This window comes from Balaenoptera ricei, chromosome 10 (assembly GCF_028023285.1).
Source record: "Balaenoptera ricei isolate mBalRic1 chromosome 10, mBalRic1.hap2, whole genome shotgun sequence".
Classification (NCBI taxonomy): domain Eukaryota; kingdom Metazoa; phylum Chordata; class Mammalia; order Artiodactyla; family Balaenopteridae; genus Balaenoptera; species Balaenoptera ricei.
In genome coordinates this window covers 5,270,266-5,288,477 of record NC_082648.1, presented here as the reverse complement: position 1 = coordinate 5,288,477, position 18,212 = coordinate 5,270,266, and the positions used below count along the sequence as shown (strand labels likewise).

At 50.0% G+C, this 18,212-nt stretch overlaps 1 protein-coding gene across 2 annotated transcripts in view; it reads right to left on the bottom strand.

Annotated features, from left to right (window-relative positions):
- Positions 1-324: 324 nt before the first annotated feature.
- The window catches only part of NTF3 (neurotrophin 3), a 64,379-nt gene continuing 46,491 nt past the window's right edge, over positions 325-18,212 (bottom strand). For both annotated transcript variants that reach the window (XM_059934427.1, XM_059934426.1), the window contains one exon: positions 325-1,420. In XM_059934427.1, coding sequence (XP_059790410.1) covers positions 641-1,420 — 780 coding nt within the window. In that variant the 3' untranslated portion in view covers positions 325-640. The remainder of the gene's footprint in view (positions 1,421-18,212) is intronic.

The following is an 18,212-nucleotide window of genomic DNA, read 5'->3' as shown; positions in this document are numbered from 1 at the left end:
AATTCAACCCTTAACAATCTCAAACCCCCAAACAACAAATGTGCTGAAAAGAAACTTGCAAAACAAAAACTGCCAGCTTCATTGTTATTGTTTCGGGACTGTAACATTGGAGCAAATCATAACTCTAATTGGCAAAACTGACAGCAGAGAAAGGCGAGTAGGTTGTGGGCAGCGAGCTTGTCGGCCAGAATTAAGGGTGCAGCTCCAAACTGCCAAACATCGCTGCAACGGAGGTGGTAACAGTTCTTTTAAATAATGAATCAACCATGAGGCATCCCCGGAAGGGGGGATATAACTGTGTCTACACACAACTCTGACATCAGCCGATTTTAACAAGTTTACTAAAACGACAGTCATGGCCTTGACAATACTGAATGCAAAATACTGGTGTACACAGATTTTACAAGGCGGTGGATCCCGAGAGCCGGGTTACAAGGATCAGGTTTAACAGATGGGAGAGGCCTGAGGGAAGGCAAGCACACGGATTTTATTGAGAAAAAAAGCTTATATACTGTAGGGTTGCTGAAGTTTAATAAATAAAGGTCAACTTATAATATATAAAAACAATATAAACATTTATATGCTACATGCATATTGTATAATTTAAAGTAATAATTTATATACGGGGAGAGATGCCAATTTATGTTCTTCCGATTTTTCTCGACAAGGCACACACACAGGATGTGTCTATCCGTATCCACCGCCAGCCGACCAGTTTGTTGTTTTCTGACGTCAGTGCCCGGACGTAGGTTTGGGAGGTTTTGCATTGAGAGTTCCAATGTTTATCGTCAATGCCTCTGCAACCGTTCTTGACAGGCCTGGCCTCTTTACACCTCGTCTCATAAAAATATTGTTTGACGGGAGAGTTGCCGGTTTTGATCTCCCCCAGCACCGTGACCTGGTGTCCCCGAATGTCGATGGCCGATGACTTGTCGGTCACCCACAAGCTCTCGCTGTCACACACGGAGTACTCCCCTCGGTGACTCTTGTGCTCCGCGTACCTCTTCCTCCGCGCCGTTCTGTTGGTGGCCGCGGGGTTGCCCACGTAATCCTCCATGAGGTACAGGGGAGGGGGCTCCACGGGGGTGCTGTCACTCAGCAGGACCCGGGGGGAGTTGTAGCGTCTCTGATGCCGCAGCAGTTCGGGGCCCATGGCCGTCATGGGCTGGAATTCCGGCTTGGCGGGCTCCCGGGGGGCCTCTGCTTTGGGCAGGGTGCTCTGGTAGTTTTCCTTAACGTCCACCATGTGCTTGGAGAGCTTGTTTTTTAAAATATCTGCCTGGATCAGCTTAATAATCAGGGAATTGAGCGAGTCTTCCGGCAAACTCCTTTGATCCATGCTGTTACCTTGGATGCCACGGAGATAAGCGAGAAATATCACATAAAACAAGATGGACATCACCTTGTTCACCTGTAAGATCTGAAAAGGAAACATAGGTGTTAACAGAAGGTGGTGGCCGCTGGGTCCGTGCCATCCTGAACCAGAGGCTGAGGATCCCTGTGAGACAAGAGAGAGAGCAGGGTACCACCATCCTAGCGGAGCATCAAAACGCCCCTGTACTGACCAGAGACAGAGGCTGTCTATTTCTCTCCCCTTCCCCTGGGAAATACTGCCTTTTACCGGCCCTCCTTTCTCTCCTAGATGTCCAAGTGCCTTCACCTCAACAATCTTTCCTCCAGCATCGTGGCTGTGTGAGAGGGAAAGAGGTGTGTGTGTGTGTGTGTGTGTGTGTCTGTGTGTGTAACAGACAGAGGGCAAAATCATCTTTTTCACAAGGAAACCAAGAACATCGCTGGAAGGACTACAGCCTAGAAGAGTCAGGTCTTTCCCGAAGACCCGGGTCACAAAGAGGCAGGTGCGCTTGCCTCCATTCTTTCAACCTCCATCTCCTTCCTGGACAGATGGCACCTGTCACCTTTGCACCTGACGTCTACCATCTGCAGCCTTCTTCTGTGTGTGGATGACGTCCTGCTACTTCTTTATTTTATTTATTTATTAAAAAAGTTTTTTCCTGGATGTGCCATGCAGCCTGTGGAATCCTAGTTCCCCAACCAGAGATGGAACCCGTGCCCCCTGCAGTGGAAGCACTGGAAGCGTGGAGTCTTAACCACTGGACCGCCAGGGACGTCTCCTGCCACTTCTTTAAAGGTCCCTTGAGCCTGAAAAGATCACATCCCGCTCCACCTCGGCAAAATACGAAGAAATGGAACCTGAAAATTATAAATGCGTACGTACATTTTTAATTAAAAAAAATCAGTGGCAGTAGCTTTGCAATTGTCTCAAGAATCATAGTTCTCTTGCCCCCTTCACTGCAGCCCCTGAGACCTCTCAAAGGAACAGATACCCCAAGGTTGGGCCAAGCCCAAGGTTGGGTTGGGCCAGTTGCTTCTATATCCGTAGCATCAGAGATGGCTCGTTCTTGGCCAGCCTGGCAGAGCTGTTCTCCTGCCCTTGTAAATGACCATGTGGGCTGCGACCTGTGCTGTGAGAGGGCCTGAGTGTCAGGTGCTCTGCCGACCTCTCCGATGGACATACTTGCCAAGGTGCCCACCTGATCCCCAGAGACCCTCTTCACAAGACGGCAGCCCCCCCAAAGCACCACCTGTAGAAGATGGAGACACAGCTCAAATTAATGGGCTACACTTGCCCTGAAGTGCAAGATTCCCTGTTAATGTTTCATGTTTGACTTTTTAAGTTTCCACTATGAAATGTTCCTTTTAATGGTTCTGTTTCTAATTCTGCTGTCTCCTTGTTTCAATGGCATCTTAACCCATCAACGCTCTCATTCTGTTGCCATAGTAGAACCTCGACTTGGGGTTTCTGCTGAGTCCTTGTGGAATTAGAGGGCCGATCTTGACATACCTTCATTGCTGGTCTCTCCCTCACTAGAGCAGAGCCCTGATTTTCCGAGGGTTGGCACGGGAAGGAGATTTTTTCCGGTGGGGAGGGCTGGCTGCACTAATGACCCCTCCCGTGCCCCGTGCTTCACACCACTCGCCTCGAGGTGCTCATTCTGTAATCACCATCGAAGCCACCTTACTGTCCCCAGGCCTTTCTCGTTTCCTCTTTAAAGCTCTAAGCGTGGAAAATAAAATCCTTTCCTTGGTTCACCTTTGGTATTTCGAGAAACCCAGGGGGAGAAGAGAAGGGAAATAAGCAAATGTGGCACAAGACATAGAAAATCGGCCCTGATTGTAATTATTGTATTATCCTGGGAAAATGGTTCCCACAGGATAACTGATCTCCCCCCCAACTCTGCATAAGAGTGACATCCCCTTCGATCTTGCAGGCCCAACAAAATCAAGGTTGAACACAAAAAGTGTGGTGTACATGCAACTAGAATTACACCCCCTTCTCCCTTCCAAAATAGAATACAGCTGCAATAAAATAATTTGGGATGGAGAGGCTATCAAAAAACAATTTATGAAACCCCCCAAAAGCCCAGCCACTATCAACTAAGAATAAGCAGGCTACCTGCTTACAGGGAAATCAATCAAGTGTGGTGAGTGGAGGGAGGTCCCAGGTCCAGTAAGAGTCACGCCTAGATTAGTAAGGTCATTGCAAGGGTGAGTCGGTAGGAAGAACGTTGATGGATTGGCCTGCTATATGGGAGGTGGCCTGTATTATGGAACCAAAAGATGTAAGAAAGAGAAGGGTATTTAATCCAACTCCTCCATTTTATAGATGAGGAAAACCCAGACTGCAGTTTAAAGCAGAGGAGAGGCACACAAGGGCAGAGAGGGGGACTCCGCACTCTGGGCCCAGCATTCCTTTTCATCACGTCATGATCGGGCTCCCACGCCCCACCCCTCAGCCCTACTCACTGTTCACGAGCCGCTTGAATAAGCTTTACGGCCCATGTGACCCTTCACCTTGCACACTTTCACAGCCTCCTCCCCTGCTGAAATTTTGCTCATTCTTCAGTGCCTGGTTCAGAAGCTAACTTTTCCGCGATGCTCCCCTGATAGCGGCAGCCCGGCCTCCTTTGCGTCTCCGTGGCATGGTGGCAGGTGTCACAGCCCTCATGGCATGACGTGGTTTACTCCCTAGACTCTCTCCTCCAAGGCCAGGAGCCCCTTCCTCCCTGTTTGTGTCTGCCTCTCCCCTGAGTCCACACCACAGTGAATACAAAGTGGGTGCAGTGAGTCAGAGATGGACCGAGGGTGGCCGGAACTCCTGTCCTCCACGCACGGAACTGGCTACCTAGTCTGCAGGGCCTAGGGCAAGCATTTCTCACAGGCAGGATGGCGGCAAGAGGCGTGACCACGTTTGAGGCAATGCTCGGGGCCCCCAGGTGCATGCTCCATGGTCCCATGGGACCTCACTTAGAAAACCCACAGTCAGAAATACAATTCTTCCGAATTTCAAGATGGTAACCACAGAGCGCTACACCTTGAGTTTGAGGTCCCCTCTCTGAGCGCCAGACTCTGTGGGATGCCCCGGCTGCAGGAACTAAGACAGCTCGTCCTGGCGAAATTGTTTGCAAGTAAGGGCGGAAAGTTACCGTTGGTCAGAAGGGATGTGCAAAGCCCACAGGGTGCTGCGAGGCAGGGTGCAGCGTGCAGGGCCATGGACGGGAGCTGTGACTTTACTGCAACCCAGCAGGGAGGGCCCGGGGTTGTGGACAGTGGGAAAGGCTCCTGAGACCGCCTTCCTTGCTCCCCTGGGAGGTGGGGGACTGGGGGAGAGGTCAGGATCGTCAGAGAGGAAGACTTCATCACTGATATTGCAAAGAATCGCCAAAGCACAGTGCTCAGATCGTACAAAGCAGACTGACTTGTAGCTGATTTATTATTGTTTTTCAGTTCTCCACAGAGAATTGTAGAGGCTGGACTGTTCCTACCATCCCATCTACCTGTGGGAGCCCCAAGGCAAACCCCAGTATCCCCTCGGGTCCCAAGCACACAAATTCAGCACAGAGACATCAGGCCAGCACTGCTGGTAGTGGGGTGGGACAAATGAACAAAATGAATTATATAAAAATTCCCAAATGCCCCTTAGCATGGGTCCTACCCATTTCTGGATCTGAATGGTTGCTTACCATCAAGTCCAAAAACTCGTCATGATACTTTGGAATAAGTCCTGGGAGTAAATCATCTGCAGGCTGGTAAGTGTTTCTAGATATTTGCAAGGCTGTGTTAAAACAGGCTTCCTGCGGACTCCACTTTGATAATCTGCTTTCAGGTTTTTCGCAGAGAGCAAGCCCAAGAATGTCGCTAATAAAATTCGCCCAAACACAGATGTTGGAGTTGGAAGGGGCCATAGAGAACCACCTCGTTTTTACCATTAGGGACACTGAGACCCGGAGCAGTGTAAAGCGAGCTGTGTAAGGTCTGACTGCTACATGACACAGAGAGGGACAGGGGACCCTTGGTGATTAAGCGTAACAGAGATCGCATGGCCGGTGCATAATCAAGGTCATGGTCAGGGGTGAAAAGTGACATCATTAGGAAAGCACTTAGCACCGTGCCTGGCACACAGTGATCCACTGGACAGGTTAGATGAACGTGACCCTCAGTTATCTGCGCAGCAGAAGACACTGCACGCCCACCCTCCATGCACACACACCGGGTAGCAGAGGACTTATTCCCTGGAGTGGGGAGTGGAAGAGGAAAGGCAGTACCAGGAAGGCGCATCAGTGAATGTTTCAATTTAGAGAGACTTCTATGCTCCTTCGCTAGTGGTGACTGCAGTTTACAGAGACCCCCGTTTAAGCAATGATCCTACTGAGTTATCACTGTCTCTGAATGGCTCCTCCTGGATGACTAGGCCACGTCTTTCTCATCCCCCCGCCTCTGACGTCCGGCACAGGGCTGCACTGTTGTCGAGTCTCCAGGTCCGTTTACTGAATGAGCACCTACTACAAGCAAGACCTACACAGCTTCCTGGCCTGGGATTCTGTCTGGGTTTCTGCCAAGCCTGGTTTGGAAGCCAATCAACTCTGCCTTCTTCTCCCAAAGAAAATACAGGCCTGGCTCTGAAGCAGGCCAGGGTCCCCAGGCTCTTCTCGGCTATAATTGGAAAAAGACCTGTTAAAGACCTCCGTTAGACCCCTTCCTGCACTCTCCCCAGTGCCCGTTTTCCCCGCTCAGAGTTTTCCAAGATTCTGACCAGCTTGCAGATGCTATTTTGCTCGCTTAGAAATGCTTTCCCACATATGGTGTTTTCCCAGTCCCTGGAGCAACATTCCTACAAGGTTTCACCATCCCTCAAAATACTCAAAAGAGAGCAATTTCTGATTCCTCCTTTTTGGCTCAGTGTACAATACACACAGAGGGTTTGGGGTCTGGAAGGAGCAGCTGAAATGGAAGAGAAGCCGGTGAGGACGGTGGTACAGGGTCTGAGGCCACAGCAACCAGGGTCTGTCCTGCCACACGCGGGGGATGGGGGCCATCATCGCTGAGTTCCAAGTCACCTCTTTAGGACTAGCTCCCTGGCACGTGCGAGCCACCGCCTGGCCATGAACCCCCAGCCCTCGCTTGTTGCACGTGTACCGAGTGAATTTTGTAGCCTGGGCAGAGCGGGGTCACCAAGCACAAAGATGTTCTTGCCGGGAACTGACATACATTGCATCTTTCATCTTGGTAACAACCCCTCGGAGGTAGGTAGTTACGTTTCTCATTTCAGATGGGGAAACCAAGGCATGGGGAGGTTTAATAATTAGCTAACAAGCAGCAGAGCCCAGACGGGATGGCCGTCTGCCTCTGGAGCAGATGCCCTGTGCTGTCTGTCTGTCCCGGCTCTCACACAGTCCAGAGGAAGCTCAGCTTCCAAGCCTGGAGCCGGGACAGCTCCACCCGGCAGGCCGAGCCCCCCCCCCCCCCCCCCGAGAAGCCCCTAGGCAGCTCTCGGCAGTTTCCAGGGGCTTGAGGCCACCACTCCTGTTTCCTCCTCTCAGATTCCCCATGAAAGGAAGCACAATTCAGTTTTCTCCCGTCCCTCCTGGGCCTGATGCCCTCCAAGGTCAGCCCCCTGCAGGTGCCTGTCCCACGCGTTGCTTCATACAGAGCACAGAATGTGCCACCTCAGACCCTGGGTTTGGCCCCAGCGCTGGAAAAGGGGGTGAATAGCACAGAAGGCATAAAGGCTCTGTTCTAGCTTTCCTAGGGGAGGAGGTGTGAGAACAAAGGTGGAAGCACTTTTTTACTTGCCAAGCGTTGAACATGCAAATTCTAGAGATTTCATTATGTCCAGGGTAACCACCTCCGCCGGAGGCAAGTGCACTTTCTGGCGGGGGTGACCGAGGACACTGGCCAGTTGTAGCCATAAGGACCTAATTCTTTGGAGAATTTCTGCAGCGATGACCTGGTCTCTGATGAATGCTAAGATGTCCAAAGACCACATCCTGCCAGATAACCCTAATATCTCGTTCAGGGAGTGGAAAGAGAGAGAGGTGGGGAGGCGATAGATTTAAAGCAGAATGACCAAAAGGAAAGGAATGTGGTGGAAACATTAAACTAAGGCCATATAAAAGGACTGGCCAGGCTTGTTCTCCTGTCTTAATTGCAAAATTAATTCAAATTGGCTTTGTTCTGAACACGGGTCCTGAGGCCTCAAAATGAGTCAGTCGGGGCCACATGAAGATGGTCTGACCCCTGACAAGGCTGGGAGCCGGGAGAGACACGTCCCGGTGGAGCCTCCGCTGGGGACTCGTCTGGCTTTGCTTAATCTCTTTAATAATGATCCGGAAGCAGGAGAGAGGAAAAAGTGGCAGGTTAATTGGAACGCACGGATGACGCTTGAAGGGAAGGCGCTACAAACACCGATGAGGACAAACCAATTATTCCCCAGCCCCCGTGTGGGCGGGGGGCCTGAAAGAAGCAGGATGAGATTAGACTGGAAACACGTAGGTTAACTCACTGGGGGCAAGGTGGACCCAAAACCAACGAGGGAGGGAAACGCTTGTGAAAGGATGGAGGGAAGGAGCGACTTGGGGTGGCTGGAAGGTGCGGATTAGAAGTGAAGTTACAAGAACTGGGCCGTGTGGGGGTTCATGGCGCTCCTTCCCCGACGGCCCTGCGTGCACCCCTCAAACCCACCTCGCTCACTCTTATTGCACCTCTGAGGGTGGCCACTCTTCCCTGTCTTAGGGAGAACAAGAACACATACATTGAGCTTTAGAGAGGGTAAGAAATCGAGCCGAGATCAGAGAACTAGTCAACGACTGTCGTCAAAGATGCTGGTGAGCATGGTCTAAATCCAACCCCCCAACCAAAGAGGATCACCTCTCCACTGTATTTGGTGAGACCTCATTTGAGATCCCTGATCCCTGGGCAGGTCTGCATCACATAGGTGACAGCAGAGGCAGGGAGATGGATTCCTTCCCTGTTCTCTAAAAGCCCCTCATTCTGCAGAGTTCCTCTTATTGAAGCTTACTTAACTCAGGGTTCTGAAACCGACTGACACAGACAACGCTTGGCCCAAGATCTGAAATAGGACAAGGTCCTCGGTTTTCAGGGGATGCTGGCTTCCCAATGGAAACAAGACAACCTATCAACAAGGAAGGTGTGTTCTAGGGTGAAAAGAAATGAAATAGAGACCTCAGAAGGGTGACTCACCTCCCTCAGAAAGGAACTGCTGAAACTGGTTCCTCTTGGAGGTCACAAAATGAAGACAAGAGACCCCTGAAAGGACAAGGAGCCGGTCTCCCAAAAGCAAGCTAAACACCCTGAGCTGGCAGTAAAAAGCTGGGAGTTTCTTTTTCACAGCTGTTGGAAGAGGAATTTTACATTGTTCAAAGCATCCACTCATCGGGCCCCAAGGTAGTGAGAGACAGAAGGTATGGCACATGTCAAAACAATGTGCACCACAGCTCCGAGAAGAAGGTAGTACAGTTATTCCCCAGGCCAGGGAACCCTCTGGCTTGGCCCCATCTTGGCAGAGAGATCTGAAAGGAGCTTGGTATGCCGACACAAGCCCCAGGAAACCCAGGTTTACTTTATCCTTTACATCCTACCAACTCTCATTTCATGGCCAGAGGCTGGGCAAGGAACAATCTGCAGAGAAAATTTGAGTCAATCCAGCTACCGGCCATAACTGTGTTTATCTAGGAAATTCCGTTTTCTTTGTTCTGGGCACTAATGCCCATTCACCACTGTGCTTGAAGATGCACATGCATGGGTTTGTGGTGGGCTTGTGTGTGCATGTGTGCATACACACACACACTATAGCCTCCCAAAATGAGGATGGGTTACAGTCGAGTTATTTCCAAATTACTGTATCATTTAATATTCTGAGACATCTTGATTTTGGTTTCATTTTCTGCATCTGGGTTAACTCCATTTTTCCAAGTGTGGAAACACACAAGGGAAGGTTGCTTCCATTACACAGCCAGTTGCGGGTACGGCTGGCGTTCAACTCTTAGCGTCAGAGAATAACCTCCCCAAGCAAATGAAACTTCTTGTCCTAGAGGTACTCCTCGTGTTTGAGTTGGGTTGATGTGTCAAGCATATGTATTACCTGTAAAGTGCTACCCAGCTGTAAGCTAATTGTAACAGAAGGCTGCTGACCGTCAATCTTTAATAATTATGATAAATAATGATGAGGATGATCAATTATCTACTTTGTCTACCCAGCCAAGGATGGGTCTCAAACTTCGCAGAATAAGGAAGCTGGCTTTACCTTGAGAGCTGGGAGCGAAGGGAAATCCCAAATCAGGACTCTCATTCACTCTCCAGATGCCTCTTCCAAACCAAGACCACAGCTGCCTTGGCAATGCCCAGATGTGTGACTGCACCCGCCAGGGCAGCGGCAGCGAGGCCGGGGTCACCCCAAACCACCCTGGTTTGGCCTCACGAGGACTTGGCCGCGGTGAGTGCGGTCAGATGGCAGCCTTTCTCCTCCAGGCTTGGCGATGGGGCCTGTGTCTCCCGCTCACACCTCCCCCAGCCCACAGCCAGCCTCCTTCCACGAGGATGAGGGACTGGCAGATGGTCCATGGCTGCCTTTGGTCTGGACGCCCTCTCCAGGAAACCGCGCTGTCTGGGGGCTCGGAGGGCCAAAGCCTCCTTCCACGGCTCACCCAGCCACCGTCCTTCACCTGAATCCCCTGCCAGACCAGGAAAGCAAGGCAGGAGAGGCGTCTGCACGGGAGATTTCCTGAGCCTCTTTGCGCCCCCTTGCAAAGGAAGGCTGGAATGGACACACAGGAAGAAAATCCATCTTCCACCCGAACCCAAGTGTGTGGAAGGCACTTCATAAACACTATGATCCAATCCCAAACCATCTACCGACTCTCGCTCTGGGCAGCTGGGCGAGACTAGAAACCAAGCCAGAGTTTGTCCTCTGAACTCTGGCACCAACACTGTGGACCCAAAGCTGTCCTTCATCACGGACACAGTCATCATAACCGCTTGTAATAGCAGCTAGTATTTACTGAGCCGCACCATATGCTGAGGACTTCTCCAGACTTTACACGGATCGTCTCAATTAATCTTCATGGATACGATTATCATGCCCACTTGTCAGCTCAGAAAACTGAGGCTCAGAGGGATTAAGTCATTTTGTCCGAGATCACGCATCAGTTGAGAGGTGGAGCCAGGATGCAGACCCCTGTGTGACCCCCAGGTTGTACTTTTAGCCACTACCGCAGACCACCTCCTAACTCTTTCCAGAGAGTTGAAGGCACCTGCCACTTGCTTGCAGGGAGTGCGGCACCAAGCCCCGCATTGATACGTTAATGCTTCTTTCCTTGTTCTGAGAAAGAGATGTCCAAGACAGGTGCTCTGAAGTGCAAAGGGAACATTTCACCGTCCAAGGCTGGGCATCGCCAATTCACAGTGGCTGAGAAGCATATCTATGCAACACGGGGCTGACGGGCCCACTTATCTGTGCTTTAGTTTCCCCAAATGTCACACATTCCTTTCCTCTGTCCTTATTGGATGGTAAAGAAGACCAAGAACCCAGGGATTCTTTCTGAAATTTGCTGGAACTTTGAAGGCGAGACAGATTTCTGATTACTTGGTTTTCATAGATTTTTAGCGTATTGACAAGGAGAAATAAAATAATGTGGACTCTTGGCATGTCTCCCACTTTGATTTATGAATGAAAAGCATCTCTGTCACTGATCAGCTTTGTGGCTACGGGAGAATCACTGCTCATCCTGGGGTCTCAATTCCTAACGGGCTTTCTCCCTAGGGCTGCTGCTGGTATTTTGGGCAGGAGAGTTAGTTCTTCATTATTCAGTTTTGTCTCCCACACATGAAGCTCTGCCCCCAACCTACTAAATGTCAATCATGTCCCCAGTCATGGTGACGACCAAAAAAAGGCACTCACACTTTTCCAAATACCATCTGGGGAGGCCTTATCCCTCCTGGTTAAGAATCACATAACATAATGCTGGTGGACTAAAGTGGTTCTCAGCCGTTTTTGACCCTTTTTAGAATGTGATAAAAACTAAAGAAAGTTTTCCCTAAAAAAATGCATGTGCACATAGCGGAAAAGTTTGCAAAAAAATTCGAGGCAGTTCACCAGCTCCCCAAAGCCTAACCCAGAGACCCATAGATCCTCGGTGAAGAACTCTTGAATTAAACAGTTTTTCACAGCTTCTTTCCAGCTTTAATATCCTGTGCTTCTATGACCCTCTGCTAACCCTGAGCCATTTCTTCACCAGACAAATGATCCTCAATACTGGTCTCGTTTTCTGGTCCTTCCTACTTTTCTGTGTCCTTTTGAAGCTACAGAGCCAGGCACTGGCATCCTAATCTACTAGAATTCTCATATAATGGGAAGGTTACAGCAGGAAAGTGGCCTGCCCCAAATGCAACAATCAATTAATGGAAAAGCCAGAACCAGAAGCCAGCTCTCCAGAGGCCAAGAGCTGTGCTGTCCATCTGGAACCAACACAGAACCATAAATATAAGGACACCCAGAGGGAAACCTGCCCACAAGGTTGCAGAAGGGCTTCTCTGGGAGGTGCAGCAGAATCAGGACCAGCACAGCATGTGGAACGCTACACTATGAGAGGGCTGGAACCCTCGCAGCCTGACTCAGCTCAAGAGGTAGCCCATGAGGCAGAACCCTTCCCTTCCTTTTACAAACATTTTTGTGGCATCAGCACCATTGTCTAGTGACATCTGCACTCCTCAAGAGCTTTGGAATGGCATGCCTTTTCTCTTCCATCTCTGGTCCTGCCACCACTCTGGATGACTTCACCTCCAACCTGATGGCTTTTCCATCCCCTTTGGTTTCCCTGTTCCTCAGCGTACTCAAGACCAGTGCTCTCCCTTGTCTTTGGAAACCTTGCTGTTTCTGAAGAGCTTCTCCGCGTTCCAGCCGACTGGCGTTATGACTGTGAGCGTGGCTGCACGCTGTCTCAGGAGGAGAAGCTGGAGGAGGGAGGGGTGCAGGACAATCACAGAACGTGGCCCAGGGGGACACCCCGGAAGCCTGAGAGAGGAGGCTTAAGCACCAGTAGAGGCTCTCTTTTATATCAGATGGCAAAAGTGGATAAGTTCATTGCTCTGGAAGAGAGTGTAGCCAGAAGATACACTGGGATCGAATACTGTGCACAAGCAGGTTGCTAGTTTAAAACATGCTGATTTCTGACACTCCTCCCACCTAGTGGTGGGTCCATGTGCCCTTCTCTTGTAGGTGGGTGTCCTGTGCCCATTTTGATCAATACAGTATAGAGGATGTAACATTATGTGACTTCCAAGGCTAGGCTGTGAGCGGCCGTGTGGCTTCTGCCTGTTCTTGGGGCCCCGAGCTGCCACGGGAGGCACTGACATTCAAGGCCACCATGTTGGAGACCCCCCTCACTGTGGTTTTCCAGCCAGTGCTGCCAAGGTGCTCGTCTTGCGGGTGAACTGGCCTGGGTGACCCGTGCCAGCCCATCAGTCAACTGAAAACCACCAAGGACCTCTGTCAAGGCCACCTGACACAGAAGAATCTCCCAACCCAGCTCGACTCAATTCCCTGAGCCACAACATCATGAGAAATGAGAAAACAGTGTTTTTTTTTTTTTTTTTTATGCCACCAAGTTTGGGAGAGTTTGTTACACAGTGAAGGATGGACAAACACTCAGAGCTGGAAAAAGTACAGGGGATGAGAGGTGTCACCTTTTAGTGCCAGTGATGCCATTTCACTAAGTTTGCTCAGAAGAGTCTGAGTACATTCCTGGAGGATGGTCTAAAATGGACCTTGGGGATCATTACTGGAGCCACGAAGAACAGGACCGTCCCCACGGAAGGGGCGAGCCGTCAGGCACCTGAGGCCCTGCAGCCAAGGGTCTGACTGCAGAGGGGCGACACCGAGCCAGGGGGCCATCTCTGCTCCTGGGGACCTCAGGGCAAGTGATTGTGGAGGGGTGGGGAGAAGGAGGGAGGGAGGAAGACACAGAGAGAAAGAGAGGACGGAGGGAGGAAGGCAGACAAGGCTTTCTTGAACAGGGTTTCAGCTGAGTCCAAGGCCCCTGCATGGTGGCTTTTGCCCCAGCTAGGGAAAAACGGGGGAGGAGAGACTGTCCCCCAAAACCACCACGACTGCCGCCCAGAGGGTGTCTGCATCTAGATCCATCCGTGTTAGGAACCACTCCACCCCGCCAGCACCCAGAGCTGGCTAACCCCACCCCAGCTGACATTTTCTTCCTAGCAGCCAGGGACACGAACACAAGCACGAAGGTATGAGCACTCAGGGTCAAAAAGGGCTTCCTGGTGGTGACACAGAATAGGCCACACTCCTGCGGCCACTGGGACCTTGTCCCAGAGTGGCCAGGGCAGTGCCTACAGCTCTCTGCCATCAGAGCAGAGCAGAAAGAGGAGGAATTCCAACCTGTACAAGAGCTGCTGGGAAACAGGCCAGCAGAGCGTGTGTGTGTGAGGATATCTGTGAGTGTGCCTGTGTGTGTGTCTGTGTGAGTATGTGTGTATGTGTGCATGTATGTCTGTGTCTGAGTGTGTGTGTGTGAGTGTATAACGTGTTTATTTGTGCGTATGGTGTGTGTGTGAATATCTGTGAGTGTGCCTGTGTGTGAATGTGTATGTCTGTGTGTGAATGAGTATATATCTGTGTCTGTGTGTGTATGTATGTCTGTGTGTGAATGTGTATATAGCTGTGTCTGTGTGTATATGTATGTCTGTGTGTGACTGTGTGTGTCTGTGTGTCTGTGTGTCTGTCTGGGTCTGTATGTCTGTGTCTGAGTGTGTGTCTGTGTGTATGTCTGGGTCTGTATGTCTGGGTCTGAATGTGCATCTGTGCATGTGTCCACATTTATCTGTGTGTGTGTGTCTGTATGTGAGTGTGTATGTCTGAGTGTGTGTGTGTGTGTCTGCGTCTTAGTGTGTGTGTCTGTGCGTGTATCTGTGTGTATCTGTGTGTGCCTGTGTGTCTGCGTCTTAGTGTGTGTGTCTGTGCGTGTATCTGTGTGTATCTGTGTGTGCGTGTGTGCAGTGGGTGGGGAGAGGGGTGCTGAGGAGAGAGACAACCCTAGGGTTGGAGGAACACAAGCCTGGGGTGCGCCTTGCAGCTCTCCCAGTCAGTCCCCATGGGACCTCGGACAAGCCTTGTTTCCACCTCCCAGGCATCAGTTTGCTCTTCTACAAAGTGAGGGAATCCAGGTAAATCATCCTGAGCTCTTCGCAGTGTCTGCAGTCTGCCTACCCACAGAGGGGCAGAGACAAGGCTCTGGGCTCCCTGCTCGCTCTCTCTGGTCCCCAGGGACACGGGGGGTTGGGGTGGGTGGGAGACGGCTCTGGGGTCCTGCTGACCCCGCTCCCACCCCCCGCCAGCTCTGCCCATGTAAGGAGGAAGGCACATGGCCCCAGTGGCCCTCTCGGGTCCCCAGGAATTGGAAACATGTAAGGACAGGCTGGGGAGAAGCCTGGGAGATAGAAAGAGAAACTCTGGGTCAAGTTTGCATTTCTCATTATTCCTCCAACCCTTCTCAAATTCCTTTTGTTTAGAAACCTCCTTGGGTTTCTGAAGGCTGCCCCCTCCCCCATCCCACCTCTGGAAAAGTCTAGGAGCTCCTCCAGCCTGTAACCCTTCCCGATAACATGTTCCATATGTCGGTCACTCTCTGCATGAGATGTGAGCACTCCCTTTCCTGGTCACCTCCTCTGTGGTCTCCCCACAAGCCTCTCCCTAGAACAAGAGGCAGCGAGGGTTTCCATCAGGCTGGAGCCCGCTGAACCTGGGGATTCCTGCGGCTTTGCCTCCGAGTGCCCGGAGCGGGCCTGCCTTGGCCCCAGCCTGCCCACCACCACCGACAGCTGCACCAGACCCTCCTTTAAGCTCTGGGGCCAACTGAGCAGGGCTGACCCAGCTTGCCACGTTACTTGCTGAGAGCGTGCTTCTGTAGCAAAGCACACAGCCCTCTATTGTTTTCCTTTCCCACCCAGCTCCCCCTCCTCCTGTGTCTACCCACCGTGGTAAATAAAGGCTGAGGATTTTTCCAACACCACTTCCAATTCTTTTTTGGGGGGGATGCGAGCACACCTTCCATACCTCCTCCCCTGACCTCTACCCCACACCCCCTGCCCTCTCTGATGCATCTTTTGGTGATTGAGTTTGACTCTTGAAAAATGCAATGCATGGCTTCACACTAGTTCTGGTGGATTTCCCAAAAGACAGAAGAAGGTGGGTTTTCACCCCTCTGGAGGGGTTGAGTTGGAAAGGCTGAAGATGACCTCAAATAAGCACCCGTGAGCCTGAGAACTGTGTGGAGCTCGTCTTCCTCAAAAGCACAATTGTACTTAAAGGCTCCAGGCCCCCACGGGTGCCCGGGAGAGCAAGCAGAGGCTACCTTGAGACAGGCAGTGAGGCAACCCTTTAATCTAACAAACACAGCCAGGAAAAGCGGGCAAAGCGTCCATCAGGAGGCTCGAGGCTTTCACAGACACAGGTCGTGGGCAGAAAACATCTGGGGACATGGCAGAACCCCCTGATCTCTTAAAGGAAGGAAGGATGCTACACTAAGCACCTACTATAGGCCAAGGACTGCAACTTAAAACTTACATCCTACTGTCTTTAGCTTTTTGGGTGGAGATGAAGTTAGGAAAATTATAAAGAGAGGGTATTGCTAATTTTAAAGCTGAGAAATTTAGGGCATAGCATAGGTGAGTGATGGGCTCAAAGCTGTCACAGCCAGAACCAGAACCGTGCTTCCTGACTCCTGATCCAGCACTCTTCCTAAAAGATTACCTCTCTATTCTCAAAGCCCTGAAGAATCCAGAGGACAGACCATATGCCTGGGACTGCCCAGGAAGTAGAGATCCCCCAGCTCTCTGGGAATTTTGGGAGAGTCCCTACAGCTACAAAATGCAGACTGCACTTTTCTCTAGGCCCACTGCCTCTTTGATGCACCAATTCATACAAAGTGGATCATTTCCAAAGGTGGGCCACCTCTGGCTGCAGGAGCCTCTTCCTATGCAGGGAGATGGGTGGGGCCGGTCCTGGGCTCAAGTTCTGCACCTACTTCTTTCTAAGCCTCCCCCAGCCCCCCCTCCCCCATTCCTGGCTCTATTCCGTCTGAAGATTTATTGTATTCTGGAGATCAAACAACTGGTTAAGCAAAAGCCTGTGTTAAAAACAATCTTTCTCAACAATACCTGTTTTAAGAAAATGACAACAATCGTGAAGGAAAATGTGTTTGATGATGAGCATGAGACTAATGAGACAACTGAACTAGTATAATTGGGGGATCTCACTTCAGAAGCTCCAATTATGCTTGATGGGCTTTGGCAAGGAACCCTGCAATTTGGTGCTAATGAATGTATTAACATAGAGGGTAAGTTGGAACCCAAGAATGTGCAGGAATGTGTCCTGACACTGTGCTGGGCACGCAGTAGGAGGGCCACCGAGGACCTGATGAGCTGAAGTGGAAAAGGGTTGGAGACCTTAGGACAGGCAGTCGTTTCTAGCCAACAGACCAGCTCTTCTGCCTCTGGACCAATTTGCAGAGTTTGAACCATCTACTTCAGGGAGATCTATTTTGGTTTACTAGAAAGAAGGCTCTAGTGAGTTTCCAGGCATGCCGTCAAATGGCCAGATTCACTGGATTTAATAGACAGGATTGCAAAACAGTTCTTTCCAGACCTGAGGCTCTGTGATTCTATGTAAAGGCAAAACGCTCCACCATGGGGACGTTGATGGGGCCATAGCGATGTGTGGGAACAGTCAATGACCTCCACCCTGAAGTGGGTGAGTCACATGGTGGAGAGGAGGGGATGGCTGCAGACTGTAGTCAAACTGAAGGGTCTGGAAATATACTGGCATTGATTCAGAATGTGGAACTTTTGATCCTATAACATTTTATATTCTAATTCCCCTTGGTGATGTTAATAATGCAGTTGGCTAGTGCCACACTGACAGAATTTATGAAGCAAAACTCACCCAAGAACAGGAAGGAATAACTTCAGTTTATACCCTACTTACGCCTCTGAAAAGGTTGAGTGCAAATCACATTTCTGTGAATTGATTTGTGTTTTAAAGATACTAAGAGGGTTTGCAACAAAAAATCTTATTGTGAATTCCTATGGAAAGCAGTAAATAACCACTCTTCCATTAAAATATATATATATCAGACTAGTTTTAGCTTAAAGCAAAGTACATCTTTAAATGTAGAGTAGCTATGCTGTGAATATATCACAATTCCACAATGAACACATGTGCTTTGAGATTAAATTCTTCACCAAGAGAATAAGACTTAATCCTTTGATGAGCTCTTCAACTATTTGGGTGACCTGTTAACATGCATTATTCCTTATGGCTTATTCTTCAGGAAACTAGAAACTGGGAAGAAGGAAAGAGGCGGGAGAATTTTCTGCTGGCAGTTCCCATTTTTTCCACTCCCGTGTCCTAAGCAATGTCAGCCTAAGTGCCCATAAAAAATGACATGTCTGTCTTCTTCTCAAGGTCCCAATAAGGAAAGGAACAGAAGGAAGAGAAAGCAAGCAGAAATCAAGCATTCTGTATGTAGCAAAGGCTCAAGAATAATTATGATATCAATAATGATGATAGCATTTGCTCCTGCCTGGAACTTCGCTAAGATTTAATTCTGCAACAACCCTCTGAGGCAGGTCCCACAGTCGACAGTCACTTATCTGAAACCCTGTGTATTACTGTACATTACCTAACACTCTCCATGGGTCTGGGGCAGCCCCCGTGATTAAACAAGGTAATATTTCTATTGCAAAATTATAAATACTCACTTAAGAGAGATAAAGATTATGTCAATTCAGGTCATATTTTGCAGCCAAATAAATCTGCTGAA